Source organism: Hyperoodon ampullatus (assembly GCF_949752795.1).
Source record: "Hyperoodon ampullatus genome assembly, chromosome: 2".
Taxonomy (NCBI): domain Eukaryota; kingdom Metazoa; phylum Chordata; class Mammalia; order Artiodactyla; family Ziphiidae; genus Hyperoodon; species Hyperoodon ampullatus.
The window spans coordinates 118244467-118262149 of NC_136915.1; the positions used below are offsets into that span (position 1 = coordinate 118244467).

The 17683-nt window shown below is 39.4% G+C and overlaps 1 protein-coding gene across 2 annotated transcripts in view; it reads right to left on the bottom strand.

Moving 5' to 3' along the window:
* The window catches only part of COPA (COPI coat complex subunit alpha), a gene marked incomplete at its 5' end in the record, with an annotated part of 50199 nt that extends 32715 nt beyond the window's left edge, over nt 1-17484 (bottom strand). For both annotated transcript variants that reach the window (XM_079697237.1, XM_079697236.1), the window contains 9 exons: nt 206-341; nt 1000-1099; nt 2453-2562; nt 7773-7882; nt 8613-8689; nt 10477-10557; nt 14072-14145; nt 14334-14447; nt 17445-17484. In XM_079697237.1, coding sequence (XP_079553363.1) covers nt 206-341; nt 1000-1099; nt 2453-2562; nt 7773-7882; nt 8613-8689; nt 10477-10557; nt 14072-14145; nt 14334-14447; nt 17445-17484 — 842 coding nt within the window. The remainder of the gene's footprint in view (nt 1-205; nt 342-999; nt 1100-2452; nt 2563-7772; nt 7883-8612; nt 8690-10476; nt 10558-14071; nt 14146-14333; nt 14448-17444) is intronic.
* Nucleotides 17485-17683: the final 199 nt, after the last annotated feature.

Genomic DNA, 17683 nt, shown 5'->3' on the forward strand with positions numbered 1-17683 from the left:
GAGAAAAAGAACATACACAGAAATTTCTATTTCATGGAAGATTTGTAAATGTTGGCTAACACTAGGTCCCTTCGTGTTTTCATAATATATAATTTGATTTTTCTGCATGCTGAGAAACAAAAAGTATTCTAATCTAATTTTTAAAAAGAGAGAGAGTAAGAGGCTTTCCCCTGGGTTTGGTCACACACCACTGTAACCCCCTTACCGTTTAGACATGTCCCAGACTCTGATACTCTTGTCTTCAGAATTGCTGAGGATCAACTCTTGGCGAGGGTGGAAGACAGCACAAGATACATTGTTGTAATGGCCCCGGCAGGTATCAACTTCCCATGCCTTTGATTCTGAAGGACAAAGAAGAATTAGGTCACCACAACTCCCTACTACTTTAAGTTTGGGATTTCAAATTATGACATCCTCTAACCGAATGCTAGGTACTACTACAGAATGTTAAGTTACCAACTCCTTTCTAATAGGGCAATTTTCTTCATTTAAGACTCTGAATCTTTACATATTTCTTTGTTATTTCATTCTCACCCTCCTATCAATTATAACACCTCTTCTCTGTCATTCTTTATCTCCTTACCCTGCTCTAGCTGCCACTATTTTTTGTTTGTTTGTTTATTTTATTTATTTTTTTGCACCAGCCGCCCCCCTAGCTGCCACTATTGAATAAATGGAATCTTCATAGGGCAGGAATGTTATCTGGTTCAGTCACCACTGTTATCTTCAGAACCCTGAACAATGGTTAGTACAAAGTAGGTACTCAATAAATTATTTGTTGAATAAATGAATTCTTATTTTTAATTATGTTCATACTCCTCAAAATGAGGATGCCATCAAAGGAAAAAAAGGGAATAAGGCAATTGTCATGCTCCCAGGATTAGCTTAACAACCTAAGGTAGGAAAATGGGTCACTAAGTCTGGAAAACCTGGCTACTTCACCTTGCTGGCCAGCAGCCAATATTTTAGGTATGGTGATACTGTCACTGGTTCACTCACCGTTCATGCGCCAGATCTTCACTTGACGGTCATCTGCCCCAGATACAATGAGGGGCATAGTGGGGTGGAAGGCAGCCCAGTTAACTCCACGATCATGACCCTGTACAAAAAAAGGTGGCTCTTCTAAACTAAAAAAGTCATTCTTCTTTATATCTGTTACTCAAAGCAAACCAATGGACCATGCTAGTGGTTATAAACGATGTCTCTGATTTTTACTCTTCATGTGAAAAGGCTCAAGGGACTGCTGCTCTAAGATCTGACCATGAGAATTACTACATCAATCTAGTATTATTCCCAAATTCTCATGGGAATTCCCAAATCCTCTACTCCCAAATTCAGCTTCATTTGCATTTGGGATATACTACCTTCTTTTGTTACTTGTCTACTCATATTTTATTTCTCCAACCAGTTATTAGCATCTCAAGAATAAAGGCCAATTTTATAACTTAATGAAGAAATTCTCAAAGTGTGCTCAAGAAACTCTTAGATGAGCTCCAAGAACCTTTCAGGAAATCTGCAGGGTCAAAAATGATTTTCATAATAACACTAAAACATTATTTGCCCCTTTCACTCTTATTCTCTCATGACTGTAGAGTTTTCCAGAGGTTACATGACATGTGATGATGTCACTGCTTTGGTGGCTAAAAGACTTTATCCTTATATAGTCCATGTTTTAAGAGTTCTTGGTTTTAATGTCAAATATGATAAAAATTGACAGATATAATGCACATAAACAAAAACTCTCCGGAGTCCTAAATAAGTTTTAAGAGTATAAAAAGGTCCTCAGACCAAAAAGTTTAAGAACTGCTGATTTTAAGATATCTTTTACCCTATTTATAAGTTTATGCTCTGTATTATAACCGAATCACAGATAAGGTAGTTTCGAATTAGCAGTATTTTTGAGAGGTACCATTCTGCGGTGAAAAGCAGCTCGGTTTGGAGTCAGATAGATCCAAGTTCAAAGCCTAGTTCTTCAACTTACTAGACTTGTGTAGACTTCGGTAAACCACTTAATTTCCGTAAATCTCAATGTTTTCATCTGCAAAATGAGGTTAATAATATCTCTACCAGTAGATAGCTGTAAGGATTATTTTTTAAAAATCTAGTTTGTTTCCCTTATGCTTTTCTATTTTCCCACCATGCATGCAAGTTATTTACACATGGTTGGTTTTCAATAACTTTGATTAACTATCCTCCCCTTCCCCTTCAAGAGGCTTGACAATGGGCTCTGCTTTGGGATGGTGATGGAGCCTATGCCAGCTTTCATGTTTATAAGGTAACATGACTCTCCCGCAGGTAGCACATAAGCTTCATTTCTCTGTTGGCTCACCCACTATTCTATTTTCAGTGCCTCAAACAGTGCCTGGCACTCAGTAAACCCTGCATAAGTCTTTGTTGAAGGAATGAATAAATGAACGGCAATATTGTCACTGTTTCCCTGAGAGATAAGTACCTCCAGTACATGCTTCACCACTGCATCCGTAGTTCCAAACAGATCAACCCCAGTTATTCCTCTCACATCCGACTCCACTGCACCAGGGGACAAGTTTTTTTTCCTTAGACCTTTGAAGGGGTAAGGAGTGGGATGAAAAATGTAAACATAATGTTACCAAAAAGAGCACAGAGACAGAAATGCAGAAAGGTACAGTGATAGACTAACATTAAGGAAAAAGAAGGGAAAAAGAAATTTAGAGAGACTAAAGAGAGATGCAAGAGCTCCTATCTATCTCTTTCTAAAACTGTTTGAGGGACTTCCCTGGCGGTCCAGTGGTTAAGACTCTACGCTCCCACTGCAGGGGGCACGGGTGCAATCCCTGACTGGGGAACTAAGATCCCACATGCCGTGCAGTGCAGCCAAAACAAACAAACAAACAAACAAAAAACAAACAAAACTGTTCAAAATAGTGAAGTACATTCACTATCTTCTCTTCTCCTCCCTTAACAGACCCATTACTGGGTCTTCTTCCCAGAGGAGGACAATCCAAACTTCTGACATAGCTAATTTCTTCAACAAACCTCATCTCAAGAGCTGTCTACTTGAGATAACACCCATTTCCATTCTTCAATATTCTTGAAATGTGGCCTCAAATGGTAAACATTCAATTTCTACTTTCAACTTTATGAAATCTATAGCAACTTTTCTTCTATCATCTCAAAAAGTTTTAAAAGAAAAGTCATTTGGGGAGGCTGCAGCTCAGTGTTTCTCAAACTAGAAGTTTCTAGGCAACTCATGGGGAAGTTCCAAAGGAGTTAAGGAAACTAAAACTATCAAATATAAAACAGCTTATTTGGTGGATGATATTGTAAAACTACAAACTGTGCAAAAAATGTACTGATATCTTCTTCTTGACTCTTGGGCAGGGGACAAAAATTATTAAAACTGTCATATCCCTTTAAACACTTGCTCAAAAGACTGGTTATAGATCTGAATATATGTATCTTGCTATTAAAACTTTTGGAGACTAAAGGGAGAAATCAGTCCATAATTCAAAAACAACAGAAAAGGACTTCCCTGGTGGCGCAGTGGTTAAGAATCCATCTGCCTATATGTATACATATAACAGATTCACTTTGTTATACAGTAGAAACTAACACAACATTGTAAAGTAATTATACTCCAATAAAGATGTTAAAAGAAAATTAAAAAAAAAAAAAAAGAATCCGCCTGCCAATGCAGGGGACACAGGTTTGATCCTTGGTCCAGGAGGATCTCACATGCTGCGGAGCAACTAAGCCCATGTGCCACAGCTACTGAGCCCGTGTGCCACAACTACTGAAGCCCGTGCACCTACAGCCCGTGCCCTGCAACAAGAGAAGCCACTGCAATGAGAAGCTCGCCCACCGCAACAAAGAGTAGCCCCCACTCGCCGCAACTAGAGAAAGCCTGCACGCAGCAACAAAGACCCAACGCAGCCAAAAATAAATAGATAGATAGAAGGATAGGAAGAAACAAAATGAAACAAAACAAAACAAAAAAGACACCAGAATAAGGAGAGTCTTATTTGTATAGGGCCCACATTTATGGCTCAACCACAACCTGTCTTTAAAATTTGATATTTTGTGCTACAGTCAGAATCAAAATTACAGTAACACTACTACCTTACAGGTGAAAAGCACTTTGTGGTTTTCAAAGCTGATCTGGGTAACGACGCTTTGAGGTAGGCAAGCAGGGATAATTATACCAGCTTACAGAGAGAAAATAGAATTGGGACTAAAATCCTATCTTTTGGAGTATTTGGGGGTGGGGGGAGAGGAAGATGAAACTACCTGGTACTTATAAAGTAAAAAAACCAAGTATCTGTAATAGGGGGGAAATAAAAGCTATCACTTAAAATAAAACCTACATAGTTATAAGCCTAAATTTTGGCACCTGTAAGAAAATACAAAAAGTTAAGTTCAATGATTGTATTTATCTTCATTGTTTTAAAATTACAATGTACCTCTTCTAGTACAATGGCACCTAAACATCAGCATTAGAGAAGCAAGTGCCTAAAAGGACATGACAGTTTTAATTATCTTGTACTCTGCCCATGATAAGCATTTAGCCAACAGGTAGAAAGAAATAAAACCAATGCTTTAAAAAAAATTCATTCCCCTAACGCTTCAAAAACACATCATCACAAGGATGTCTCCTTTCACTTATTTCATTTATCCCTTTAATGGGATCTGTCAACTTTTTCTAATGAGTCTGGTGTAGGAAACAGATTCAAAGGAAGATATAAAGACAGACAGCTGCGAGGAACTTCACCTCCAATAAGCTTCAACAAACTCATTAAAAGGAAAGCTGTATGACAGAATGGAAGCCTTTGTTGCACTTGCTTGTAATGATCCAGGAAAAGGGGAAGAGCAAAAACAGAGAGATGAATAGTGACAGGCAGTGAAAAGATACTTAGAGAAGAAATATTTGAGCCTTCGACAAGCTACTCACTAGGACTGAACGACAGATGGAAAATTTCTACAGCAGCTACTCAGATCCAGAGGGAGGGGAGGACACACTCAGAATGGACCAGTTTGATGCACACTTCCCAGTGGGAACCAGGGGAAGTAGTAAAAAGAGAGGGATGAGGACAGGATTTGGCAGCAAATTAATACTTTTTTAGTAGTCATTTCAAAGATTAAGACTGAATTACATGGGCTTGACATGCAAAAGTATAAGCACATTAAAATAACTTCACTGTCAGTTTACTTGGAAGCTCAAGCTAAAAAAGTAACCTATCTTTTAAATCTAGCTTGTAAATATATTCCCTTTTAAACACATATTTTTTGCCAGGCTAATACAAAAGATCAAGTTAAGCTAAGCCCTGTGGGTTAATCCTAATGGGAGGGGTATCAAGAAGACAGGTTTTCCTTTAAGACCTCTGTTTTCTTATTATTTACTTAGTTCAGAGAGTGTCCCCCTTCAAAGAGAGTCACTCAGAAAGATTAGAATTTTCACCAGTCCTCTAAATTTGAGGGTTTTTGTTCTCTGACTCAGAACTAACTTTTTCCCTCCTGGAAACACTGGAAATATTAACTCTGGTTCCTAACGGAGCTGACTGATAATTTCTCTTCCTGTGTTCAGATTTATTTGAACCCAGGCAAAATAACTCTGCTAAAAAGAGTATGCCGACTTCCAGAAAAGGAAAGAATGCGTAAGTCGAACCCAAAAGCTCCTTCCACTTGGTTAAATACCAAAGCATCTCCTTCCACTCTGGTTAAGGGGTTACTGGAAATCAAGAGAGTTGTGAGTACAGAAAAACACTTAGAAACGGTAAAGAGAGAATTAACGTTAGTAACATTAGTACAAAATTTCAGTATCACATATACTAGGTATAGCAATTGTAATGTTATTACATAGTAATCCATGCACTTTACACATTCAAGAGCAAGCATAAACCCCAAATGGGGTCAGACCCTCTCCCTCTCTTCTCTGATTTAGGGCCTTTGATTCTGATGCAAATATATTTTCCTACAAAAGTGAAGAAAAGGATTTCTTGCCTTGGGCATTTCATGATGACCAAAGAGAATCCATTCACCTAAATGCCCCAAATTGCTTTAGCTAGGCCACAGGGAACCTGCTCTGCCAGAATCAGGTGGCATAACAGTACTCTTAAGAGTGGAGCAGTATAAGGCCCCTCCAACCTGATGCGCTATGAAAGAATTAAGCCCCAGTGGCCAAAGCACCAGTTTATGCATGTAACAAATTAACTTCTCTATGATCTAGAATGGCATTACCTGTATACCATTCTTAGAAGAACTGAGAAAACAGTCACTCAAAGTGTTTGAGTAGCACATAATTCTCTCACAGATCCCCAGTTGGGAAAGGCTATTCTAAGTAATCGCCCCTGATCAGCTGGAACAGCATGACCTGGGCTCCAACCCCACCAGGCTCCCATATCCTGAGACAGAGAGGGTGCTTTGAATGCGTGCACAGTGAAAAAGCATGGAAAGCCATAGCTAGGTTACTGCGTGAGTGAAGAGTAAGCTCCCTGGTACTAGCAGTGAGGAGAGGACACAGGCTCACAGTGCCTGTGCCTAACACCTTCCGCTGGCATGGCTGGTCACATCTGGGTGTACTTCAAAAAGCCTAGCCAGTCTGACGAAAAACTGCAATGGCAAAAGCCCTAGCAGAAGAGAGGACAACTGCCCTATCTCCAAGACAATCTTGTTTATACCACTCCCTTCTAATTCTGAACCTTTGAAACTGCAAACACAGCATGATGCAGAGGTTCTACTTCCAACTGTCCTCATCTTCCCCTTGGCTTGTCTCTACACTACATGAATCTTAAACACCTGCTATTATAACATTTCAAGTGCTGCACACAGGAATCCAAATTGTCTAACTTGCTTGTTAAAACAGCAAGTATCATGCTGCCCCAGCCCACCATGCCACAAGGAGTTGGGAAAAGTTATCAACTTCCTTTATTACCACAAAGAACCAGGCAAGGACCTATGAGGAGTCCTTCTTTTTACAGAATTGAAACAGTGTTCTGTGGTCTAGTCATAGACCTTTCAGAGAACCCAATCTCTAAGAATTTCTAAGGCAACAAACAACTAGAAACAATTCAGGAAGTGATAAGTAAATTTAACTGGGCAGAGAACCATAGCATTTAGAATTTCATTTCCCTGTTCCAGCAAAGCACTTCCATTTTTCCAGCATGTCAATCTCATAGGTACAGTCCTTCCTCTGCATTTAAATTCTCAGTTCTCCTCTATAAAGCACTAAAAATTTAAATCCTTATCCCAAAATCAAGATACTGTATACAAACTGTGAAAGGAGGGATTATCAGAACTATCCAAAATCTACAAGTTATTTTTCATCCTAGAAGTCTGCCATTTAAAAGGTTTTCTGGATGTGAAAATCCCTCCTCCAACCCTCATGCTCCTTACACTAGAAGGTATATAATAGAAGGATTTTCCTATTTCTAAATGAAGCCACAGGATCCAAGAGCCCTGCACTAATCTACTCCCAAAATTCATTTTTGTCAAAGATTTTTTTTTATTTTAGTGGAAAGCTTGATTCTTAATCAAATACTCCCTAAAACTGAACTAACTAAAAGGTGAAATTTTCTTCAAATTAAAATGAATTTTCTAGAGCAGCCACTTTTCTTAGAATACCTCTAACATGAAAAACCATCAAAGCAGATTTAATACCCTCAAAATCAAAGGCACTATTATATGAGAACAGAATATTCTAAGTTTTTCTGTTCTAAGCCAACTACCCTCACTATTTTAAGCAATTGCAGTTTTGCGCCAGACACCACTAGGTTGTCCCCTGAACTTGGGCAGCTCACCAGAAATATCCCAAACGCGCACAGTCTGGTCCAGGCTGGCTGATACAACCAGGTCTTCTGAGGGGTGGAACTGAGCACACATTACATAATGATTGTGCCCCGTTAACACACTGCAAGAGGAAAAAAGAAAGACAATACCAAATTAGAGGCAGGAATCTACAGATTCCTACATGCTAAATACCATGTTCCATATGGAGCAGGTGCAGGTCCAATTATACTTTTTTGGAGGCAAAGGCAAGTCATCCTAACAATTCTGAACTAATAATAATAAGCAAGGTCAGCTGTTCCAAGAGTGGCTCTCTTCTTGCCTGTAATGTTTTAGTATTTACATATTACTAATTTCAGGAGAACTGAGACTGTACAGCTTTCCTCTCAGATTAGATGCATTAAAATACCAAAATAGATGAAATCTTAGTAATTCATACTGGAAGCTATGTTAGATTTTAGTGGGGTATCCCTCTTAAAGGCCATAACTTTAAATGGTCCTTACATACTTATGGAAAGCTCTACACCCAAATACAAAGCAGGACAGAAGTCTAGATCTTGACTCAGGCTTCACAGGAACAGAACTGAAAACCAGCCAAAAATTTTGTTCTAAAAGCCTAGCTATATGACCTCCTTTGCCTGGTAAGAAATGACCAGTAAATCCAGGTTCATATATTACTAATGAGATTGCTTCTGTATTTATCATTTTATACACAAGAGTGTCTTACAAATATAATCAGTAATTAATCAGCGGACATAGCCCATTAGTGAAGGGAGATGATTATTTTGAAGAGAAGCTGATTATGAAAATACTAGGAAATGAAAGTTTTTTGAGCTCTCTGTCTCCTGTTTTACCAGACACAGGTCCTAGACTGCCAGTTCCACACTCGGATGGTCTGATCATCTGAAGCACTCAGAATCCAAGGATATTCCTGAAAAATATTCCAGACAAAGGGTTTGAACATGAAACAAATGTGTTCTTCCAGGCTGCTGTAACCCATTTCTCTCTTTGGAGGAAATATTCCGTTGCCTAACGTCTCAGCTAGTTTCTAAACGACTCTGATTTATCAGGCTAGTTATCTATTCCTCCTTACCATTCTACCAGCTTTTCCCAACTTCGGCACTTTCAGCTATAAGGTTTAAGAGTGGAAGCCAGACATAATAGATTCTCAGAGGCAAATAGTATAACATGTTTTTACATTTATTTTACATATATGCATATGTATATATGATTTATATTTATAAATAATCTTGTAAATTAAGATCTTGTGAAAGGATCTCTTCTCTTTAACCCTAAGATTGGAATATTATTTGTTTTTTTAATAAATTTATTTATTTATTATTATTTTTTAAAATTTTTGGCTGTGTTGGGTCTTCCTTGCAGTGCGTGGGCTTCTCATTGTGGTGGCTTCTCTTGTTGCGGAGCATGGACTCCAGGCACGCGGGCTTCAGTAGTTGTGGCTCTCGGGCTCTAGAGCACAGGCTCAGTAGTTGTGGCACACGGGCTTAGTTGCTCCACGGGATCTTCCCGGACCAGGGCTCAAACCCATATCCCCTGCATTGGCAGGCAGATTCTTAACCACTGCACCACCAGGGAAGCCCCTGGAATACTGTTTTAAAGTCTGACTTCTCCCTGTCAGACCATCCAGTCTCAAAAAATTCCCAAGTCTCAGTAAACAAAGCAGAAAGTAACATGTAAAAACAATTCAGCCCTTTTAGAGTCTTCAAGCTTTTTAAGAAAAGGAAGTATTTTTTAGTCACAGTTGTATCTCCAGTGTTTAGCAATGAACTTAATAAGTACAAGGTACACATATACTTATTAAACTGAAAAAATAAAAGGAAATAAGCTTTTCATAACTTTCCAGCTGAACGGCAACTTGTTCTAGGCAAGAGCCTTCAGCAAGTCCTGAATGGCAATGACAATTAGTTCCTTCTGAGTAAATTATCTTATTGAATGGCCCTCATTCTCAAATGTTTCAGCTATAATTTTAGCATTCATCGTCTCCTATTCTATCCTAAAATTTTTTTAATTTTAAAAAAGGAAATAAAGTATTATTAGCCAGGAATTTATTGTTTATTTCATTATATTCTTTCTTACTTAATTCAAGAGACTTAGTTTACTCAGAGTCAAGGAATAGTAGAAGTTAATTCTAATAGCATGTAATTATAGAGAAATCCAGTCAGGTTGGGACTAGATTAAGAGGTTGGGAGTCTCTAATCTGTAACTCAGTATCTGTCTACTGTAATACCTAACAGATCAAGAAAGGTAGTAAGCTTGGCTAAAGGAATAGCCTCTACCAGACCCTAAAATCCTAACATGACTGTTAATGTTTCAAAACATTTGTTAGCTCATCAAAATGGCATCTTACCTTGACCTTCCTCTAGACACACTATTTATTAATACCCTACATGTGATTAGACTGCAAACTTTTGTGTGCTAGCTCAGCAAACCTAAAATCAAATCTCTGCTTTTCCCGACAGAGAATCAATGCCTTCTTCATAAAGCCCACTGAATCCAATTAAATTAAATTCAAATATAACCCTGAGTGCTTCCTCTTGCAGAAGGAAACAAAGCAGAAAGGTCAACAACACCTCACAGATCCTAGAAGAACCAATAACATAATTCTGTTATCAAAGCATGGATGCTTGAGGAACAAGTAGAAGATTCCTACAGGGAAACTGAAGAATGCTCTAAAACAAAGCCACAATGGCTACTTACATGATGAAAAAACGTAGTGCGGATGTAGTCTAAGTGCCCAAGCAATGTGAAGAGACAGCGCCGAAGCTTGTAATTCCAAACCTGCAAAGAGAAAAATTCAACTAAGGAATAGGACATAAGGTCTTGTGTCTCTATAAGGCCCAGGTTTCTCAATAAACAAGTTTGGATTTATATTTTGGCCTTTTTAAATAGGTAAGAATCTTGATAGGGAATCTTGTTTAAGGTTTGAGGGGAAAAGACCATGAATGAAAATATAAGTCAGCTAAACAAAATGTGGGGAAGGAAAAAGGGCAAGGCTAGGGAAACCTAAAGATAAAATTATGGAAAGGTTTTTCTTTTTTTCTGGGAAGAAACCATCTGTATTTGATAACATAAGACAAAATGCTTATCTAAGGCTCAACTTGAAATTCTTCTTTCTACTGCACTATTGTGTTCTTAGCTTGAATACAGATCCCTTACTTAGTGCTTACCTATCACCTTAGCTCAGGATAAGAAAAAGTAGGATGGATATGACTGCAAAGGAAACAATGATATAATATACAGCATCATCTTTTGTTAGACTCCTAACTTGATGGCAAATAATGCCCATACATTCATGGTCTGTACTCATCTATCATGCAAACATGTTTTAACTCATCACTATGGAAAATACTGCATTGCTCAGTTAGGCTGAGCTAAGCAGAAAAACATCTTATTCAGATAAGAAATTAAGCCAACTACCAAAGTATCAGGCATCAATGGACACAACTGAGGAAGACGCTGAAACCAGGACCATAAGTGTACAACAGCTCACACGTCCCATCCAGAAAAACTCCCAAAAATGTAAAAATAAGAGGTCAGATGCCTTTTTTTCCTTCTATAACATTTAACACTTGTTTATAATCTATCTAGGCCAGCTTGTTACTATTCTTTCCTATTTTTACTTAAAAACTGTTAAATTTTCTTTCATAAATCACAAAAGGTAATCCCATTTCCTGTAACAAATCTGAATAACCCTTAAGTCTGACTGTCCAAAAAAGAATGTAAGCTCCCTAAAGGTGGGGTCCTTGTTCATCATGCTCAACACTATACCCCTAGCACCTAACATAGCAGCTAACACTTAGTACATGCTCAAAAGGTATGTGCAGCAGAAATGTGAAAAGGTAAATAACATGAAAAGTGAAAATATTCCAATACCTTCACCTTCATCTGTTGAGTCATCTATAAATAAATATACATGTACACAGTGGAGTTTGAGTTTCACACAAAAATTAGATCATACCATAAATACTATTCTGTAACTAGCTTTATTTCCTCTTATAGAGTTCAGTATTTTAAACTTTCTTATTTCTAGCTTCAAATTGTCTTGACTCCTTTATAGTCTTCTATCAAATTCCAGCACTGTGAATTCTGAAAGACCTATAGGGTTTTTAGACCTTGGCCATTTGTAATTCCTGTCTTACTCTTTGCAAATCAGGATTATACTAATATTGCATTTATCTGGGTATTGCAAATAATATGATGGTCCATAAACATAACTTTTCAAGATAATCCCACTTTCATTAGAGAAATATAAATTTAAACCACAGCATAATAGCAGTACACACCCAACAGCTAGCTAATTCATTTAATATCAGCTTTAAGATATAATTCAAATCCCATCTAATTCACCCATTTAAAGTATAGAATTCAGTGTTTTTTTTAATACATTCATAGTTGTTCAACCATCAGCACAATAAATTTTAGAACATTTCATCACCCCCAAAAGAAAACTATACCCATTAGTAGTCCTCATTTTCTCCCAACCCCCTACCAAACTCCAGAAAACCATTAATCAACTTTCTGTCTCTACTGATTTGCTCTACTGATCTGGATATTTCGTACAAATGAAAGATAACTGCTTTTCAAAAATTTAATGATTTGGGGAAAAAATTTTTTTTCTTCAATGTCACTCAGTCTTTTTCTTAAACAGATCATAAGGAACCCAAGTTAACCATTCTTAATACTTAATGGTCATCACTTTACTAGAAATATTACAAGGAAGTGATACCCTTAGGAGCTTTTGAGGCCTATCAGGTGATTTGAACTTCCACTAACTGCCCCCAGGATCAGTGCCTAAAACCTAGAAACCAGAAAGAACTGTCCTTCCTATAATTCTAATGCCTCTTTTCTCTACAGGCAGCTGTCACTTTTCACACCTGTCACCTAAGTTCTACTGTATAATTTATAACTCCCTGAGGTAACTTCTGAAGACTATTTTTTTCATGAAGTAAATTTTTCTGGTTTAGTTAGATACATCCATCTCCTCTCCCATTTATTTGTTTGTTTATTCATTTATTTATTTATGGCTGCTTTGGGTCTTCACTGCTGCGCACGGGCTTCCTCTAGTTGCAGTGAGTGAGGGCTGCTCTTCGTTGCGGTGCGTGGGCTTCGTGTTGCAGTGGCTTCTCTTGTTGTGGAGCACAGGCTCTAGGCACTCGGGCTCAGTAGTTGTGGCTCGTGGGCTCGAGCGCAGGCTCAGTAGTTGTGGCACACGGGCTTAGCTGCTCCGCGGCATGTGGGATCTTCCCAGACCAGGGCTCGAACCTGTGTCCCCTGCATTGGCAGGCAGATTCTTAACCACTGCACCACGAAGGAAGTCCTATTTATTTATTTATTTATTTATTTGGTTGTGCCATGTCTTAGTTGCGGCACGTGGGCTCCTTAGTTGCGACCGGCGGGCTCCTTAGTTACAGCTCACAGGCTCCTTAGTTGTAGCTCACCGGCTCCTTAGTTGTAGCACACGGGCTCCTTAGTTGTGGCATGCATGTGGGATCTACTTCCCTGACCAGAGATGGAACCCAGGCCCCCTGCATTGGGAACGTGGAGTTTTAACCACTGTGCCACCAAGGAAGTCCCCCATCTCCTCTCCATTTTTAATGTTACTGCCTAAGCTCATGCTCTGTTCATTTCCCACATGGACTTTTATAAGAGTCTCCTAACTAGTATCTGCCTCCAGTCTTCCCAATTCATCCAATCTTTTCTCTATACCGCCACTCAAGTAACCTTTTCAAAAAAAATGTGAATCTGATGTCACTCCTCTACTTAAACGCCTTTAATGACTCATTGTTTTTTGTATGATAACATCTAAACTTCTGAGCACTACAAAGAGATACTCCATAATCTGGCCCTTCTCATCTTCTGCTCCTTCTCTCACCTTTTGTCTAGATTTTATCCACACAAAACTAATTATAGTTTCTCAAATGTATCCAGCTATGTCATACCTTTTGGTCTTTGTACCCAGATTGTCCTTCCCTACTTCACTTTGGTTATCTCTCTATTGTATTACTCACTAAACTGTACATGCTATTATTTGGGTATATATTTAACTCCTCCATTAGAATAAAAGCTCCTTGAGAGCAGAAATCATTTCTTATTTATTTTTGAATTCCAAAAATATAAAACAGTGCCTGCTACACAGTAAGCATTCAATAAATGTCTGCTGGATAAGTGCTCTGGATAATGTCAAAAGCCTGAGCTCTGTATGAATGAGATGTCTGGGTTTTTAGTCCCTTCCATAATTCCCAAACTTCACATTGCCTGTCTTTTACTCCCAGTCATGACAGACCCTCTATACCTTAATCTTATAGTCATCTCCTCCAGAGACAAACAGTGGCTGCTGCTTATGGAAGTCAATGCCTCGTACTGGACCTGAGGAAGAAGGCAGGCAATACATGTTAAAGAGAGTTATGCTTCCTAGTCTCTAAGGTGATTCTTATTCAGAATTTTCCAGTTCTATCCCTCCCATGTTCTATAATCCTAAAGAAAGTTGAAACTACTCCAGAAGACAATAAATATTTATATCTCTTTTAGCTTCCTCCTAGAAACTGTTATCTTACCATCATGTTCATCAAACTTGTCAATGAGGGTACACATCCGATAGTCCCATAACTGAATGACCCCATTGTGTAAACTGGTCAGGATCCAGGGTCTCTTGGGGTGAAAACTGAGTCCTGGGGGAAAAAAAAACAGACAATGATCCAATGAGCTAAATAAGCCCCACGATGTCACCTTCTGCCAACTCTGATAAGAAAACAGGACAGCTAGGTTGACCCTAGGTTCATACATTCATTGATTGGATGCCACACATTGTGAATTTTATGGTATTAACGTGCTGGATTTTTTGTTATATTTCTTTAGATACTGTTGGGCTTTGGTTTAGGATGCAGTTACTTGGAATTAGTTGATCCTTTTGAGGCTTGCTTTTTTTTTTTTTTTTTTTTTTTTTTTGCGGTACGCGGGCCTCTCACTGTTGTGGCCTCTCCTGTTGCGGAGCACAGGCTCCAGACGCGCAGGCTCAGCGGCCATGGTTCACGGGCCCAGCCGCTCCGCGGCATGTGGGATCTTCCCGGACCGGGGCACGAACCCATGTCCCCTGCATCGGCAGGCGGACTCTCAACCACTGCGCCACCAGGGAAGCCCCGAGGCTTGCTTTTTAAGTTTTGTTAGGATGGGTCCATAGCAGCCTTTAGCTTAGGTCTAATTTGGCACCACTATTAAAGCAATACCCATTTGAAATCTCTATATCATGCCCTATAGTATCAGGAGGTCTATATTGGCCAGTATGTGAGCTCAATATGGGATTGTTCTGCCTTCTCCTCTCTAGTGGTTCTTTCCCAGGCTTTGGGTCATTTCTTCACATGCATGTGCAGATTAGTACTCAAAGGCCTGACAGGATCCCCTGCAGAACTCTAGGGTTCTCTGTGCAGCTCCCTCTTCTCTAGTATTTTGCCCAGCAACTTCTAGCTATCTTGACTTCCCTGAACTCTAAACTCTGTCTCCTCAGTGAGACCACGGGGCTCTTCCCCCCTCCCTGTACTGCAGCCTGGAAACTCTCTCCAGGTAGTAAGCTAAAACAATCATAGGACTCATCTTGTTTATTTCCCTTCTCTCAAGAATCACTCTCGCACTGCCTGTTGTCCAATGTCTGAAAACCTTTGTTTCACACATTCTGTTCAGTTATGCAGGTATTTAAGGTGGGAAGATAAACCTGGTCTCTCTTACTCCATCATGACTGGAAATGGAAGTCCACAGAAGTAACAACTGCTAACAGTTTGGACTGTAGTCTTTCAGGGTTTTAATGCAATCCACATCATTTTATGAAAATGGAGATAACATTATAATGTTCTGCAAACTTCCTTCCTCACTTAACTGAATACAATGGATCTCATTACATTTAAGTACATATAAATGTAGACTCATTCTTTTTAATAACTGCAAGGTATAAATGCACCACATTTTAAAATTATTCTACTCATGGGCATTTAAGTTTTTTCTCCTAACTTTTATCTACCAGAAAATAGGACCTAAGGAAGATGCTTCCACACATAATCTACCCTATTTGCATTATTACTGGTTTAGGCTAAAGACTGGAAATGAGATTGTTCAGGAATAGGGTATGTGCATTTAACATTTTGGTAGATACTATCTGATTGCAAAAAGACTGCATCAACATACAGTCTCACCAAGTTTCTGAAGGTACCCATTTTGCACACATTGGTCAACATGGGATGTTATCACCTATTTGTTGTTTTGCTTGCTTTACTAATCTAAGACCACTTCTTTCATTATTATTGAGATAAAGAGTATTTTCATTTATTGAACATTTTTATTTCTTCTTCTAAACTTTCCATTAGGTTGTTCATTTCCCCTGCCCCCCCCTCGTTATATACAGGAACACTCATTAACGGATATTTACTCTCAAATATTTTGATATCCTTCCCCCCGCCCCGACTTTCCTTCCCTACTGCCCAATAAGAAATTAGGAGAAAACTCGAGGATTATAAAGACCCAGTTCAACCATCCAGGAATTCTTAATGGTACTCTTCTTCATAACCAAGATTCCCAAGAGACTTAGAATTCGCTCAGAATCTATTCTTACATTAATAATGGCATCCAGTTTCTGAGCTATCGAGTCTACGCCAGTCACCTTTCATATAGTTTCTCATTTTAATTCTCTCTATAAAAGAATTCACATATTCCACATTACACATATTACATATTCACATATTACAGATGAGGAAATAGATTTAGAAATGTTAAGTTGCCCAAGGTAGTGCAGTTCGTTACCGAATGTTTCAGGATTCCAAAGCAAGCCCACCTGACTACAAACAACAAATTTCTAACCACTTTGCTATGCTACATTTAAAAAAATTTTTATTTACTAAATATTCAAGATACAAATCTTTTCCCTAAGTCTCTGCTTTCTCATTCTAACATTCTAAGAGACTACTATTGCAATTTCAGTTGTTCGTCCTCCACCTCCATCCACTGATGCACAAGTTTTAGAGTTGTCATATTCAGGAAATAAAAATAAAGATGCCCAGTTAAATTTGAGTTTCAGGTAAAAAGTGAACAATACTAAAAAGTTATTCGCTTTTTATCTGAAATTCAAATCCAATTAGGCATCCTCTATTTTATCTGGCAACCTGTGCAAACTAAGACTTAACAATGTCCTGTTTCCAGGTAGGCAACAGGGCCCAATGGAGGCACTGGAGGTTGATATGGTGCAGCCCAAGGCCTCCTTAAGAGAGATAGCCAGTGCTCGTCTCCGAAAAACCTAGAGTTGGACACGAATAGCAGAGGTCGAGACTCGATCCCCAGGGCCACTCTCTACAACACAGTCATCAAAAAACCAACAGGTCACAGGGCCTTGGGAGCAGAATAAAAGTCGCGGCACAGGCCCCAGGAGAGGAGGGGAGGAGGAGCGAAGCTAAGGAACCTCCTGCGGTTCGTTAACCACTACAGGAAAATCAAATCCCGAGGGCACGCTAAAGGAGACAGGACTGCAGGTGAACCGCCCGCCAGGCCTAACCTCCCTCGGTCCCATCTTCCTCTGGTTCGCACGGTGGGCCCAATTCAGCCCGTTAAGTCTACCTTCTCTCTCTTCCCCGGTGACAGCGCCGCCCCTGACATCCAGCCTCCGTTCTCCCCCTTTTAATCTCCATTACCTTTGACCCGCGCACTCTTGGTCTCGAATTTGGTTAGCATCCTTCAGATCTCCGGCTTCAACCTGTTAATCCGAGCCCTGACACTCCCTGCTGTCCCTTGGTTGCCTCCACGTCAGCGTCCCTCAGCCGCTACTCCCGGAAGTTCCCCAGACACGAACTTCCGGCCCCAGGAGCTCCGGGCCACAGAGACGGCGCCATTGTTGGCCTAGAGAGGCCACTGCCGGACAAGGAGGGAACCA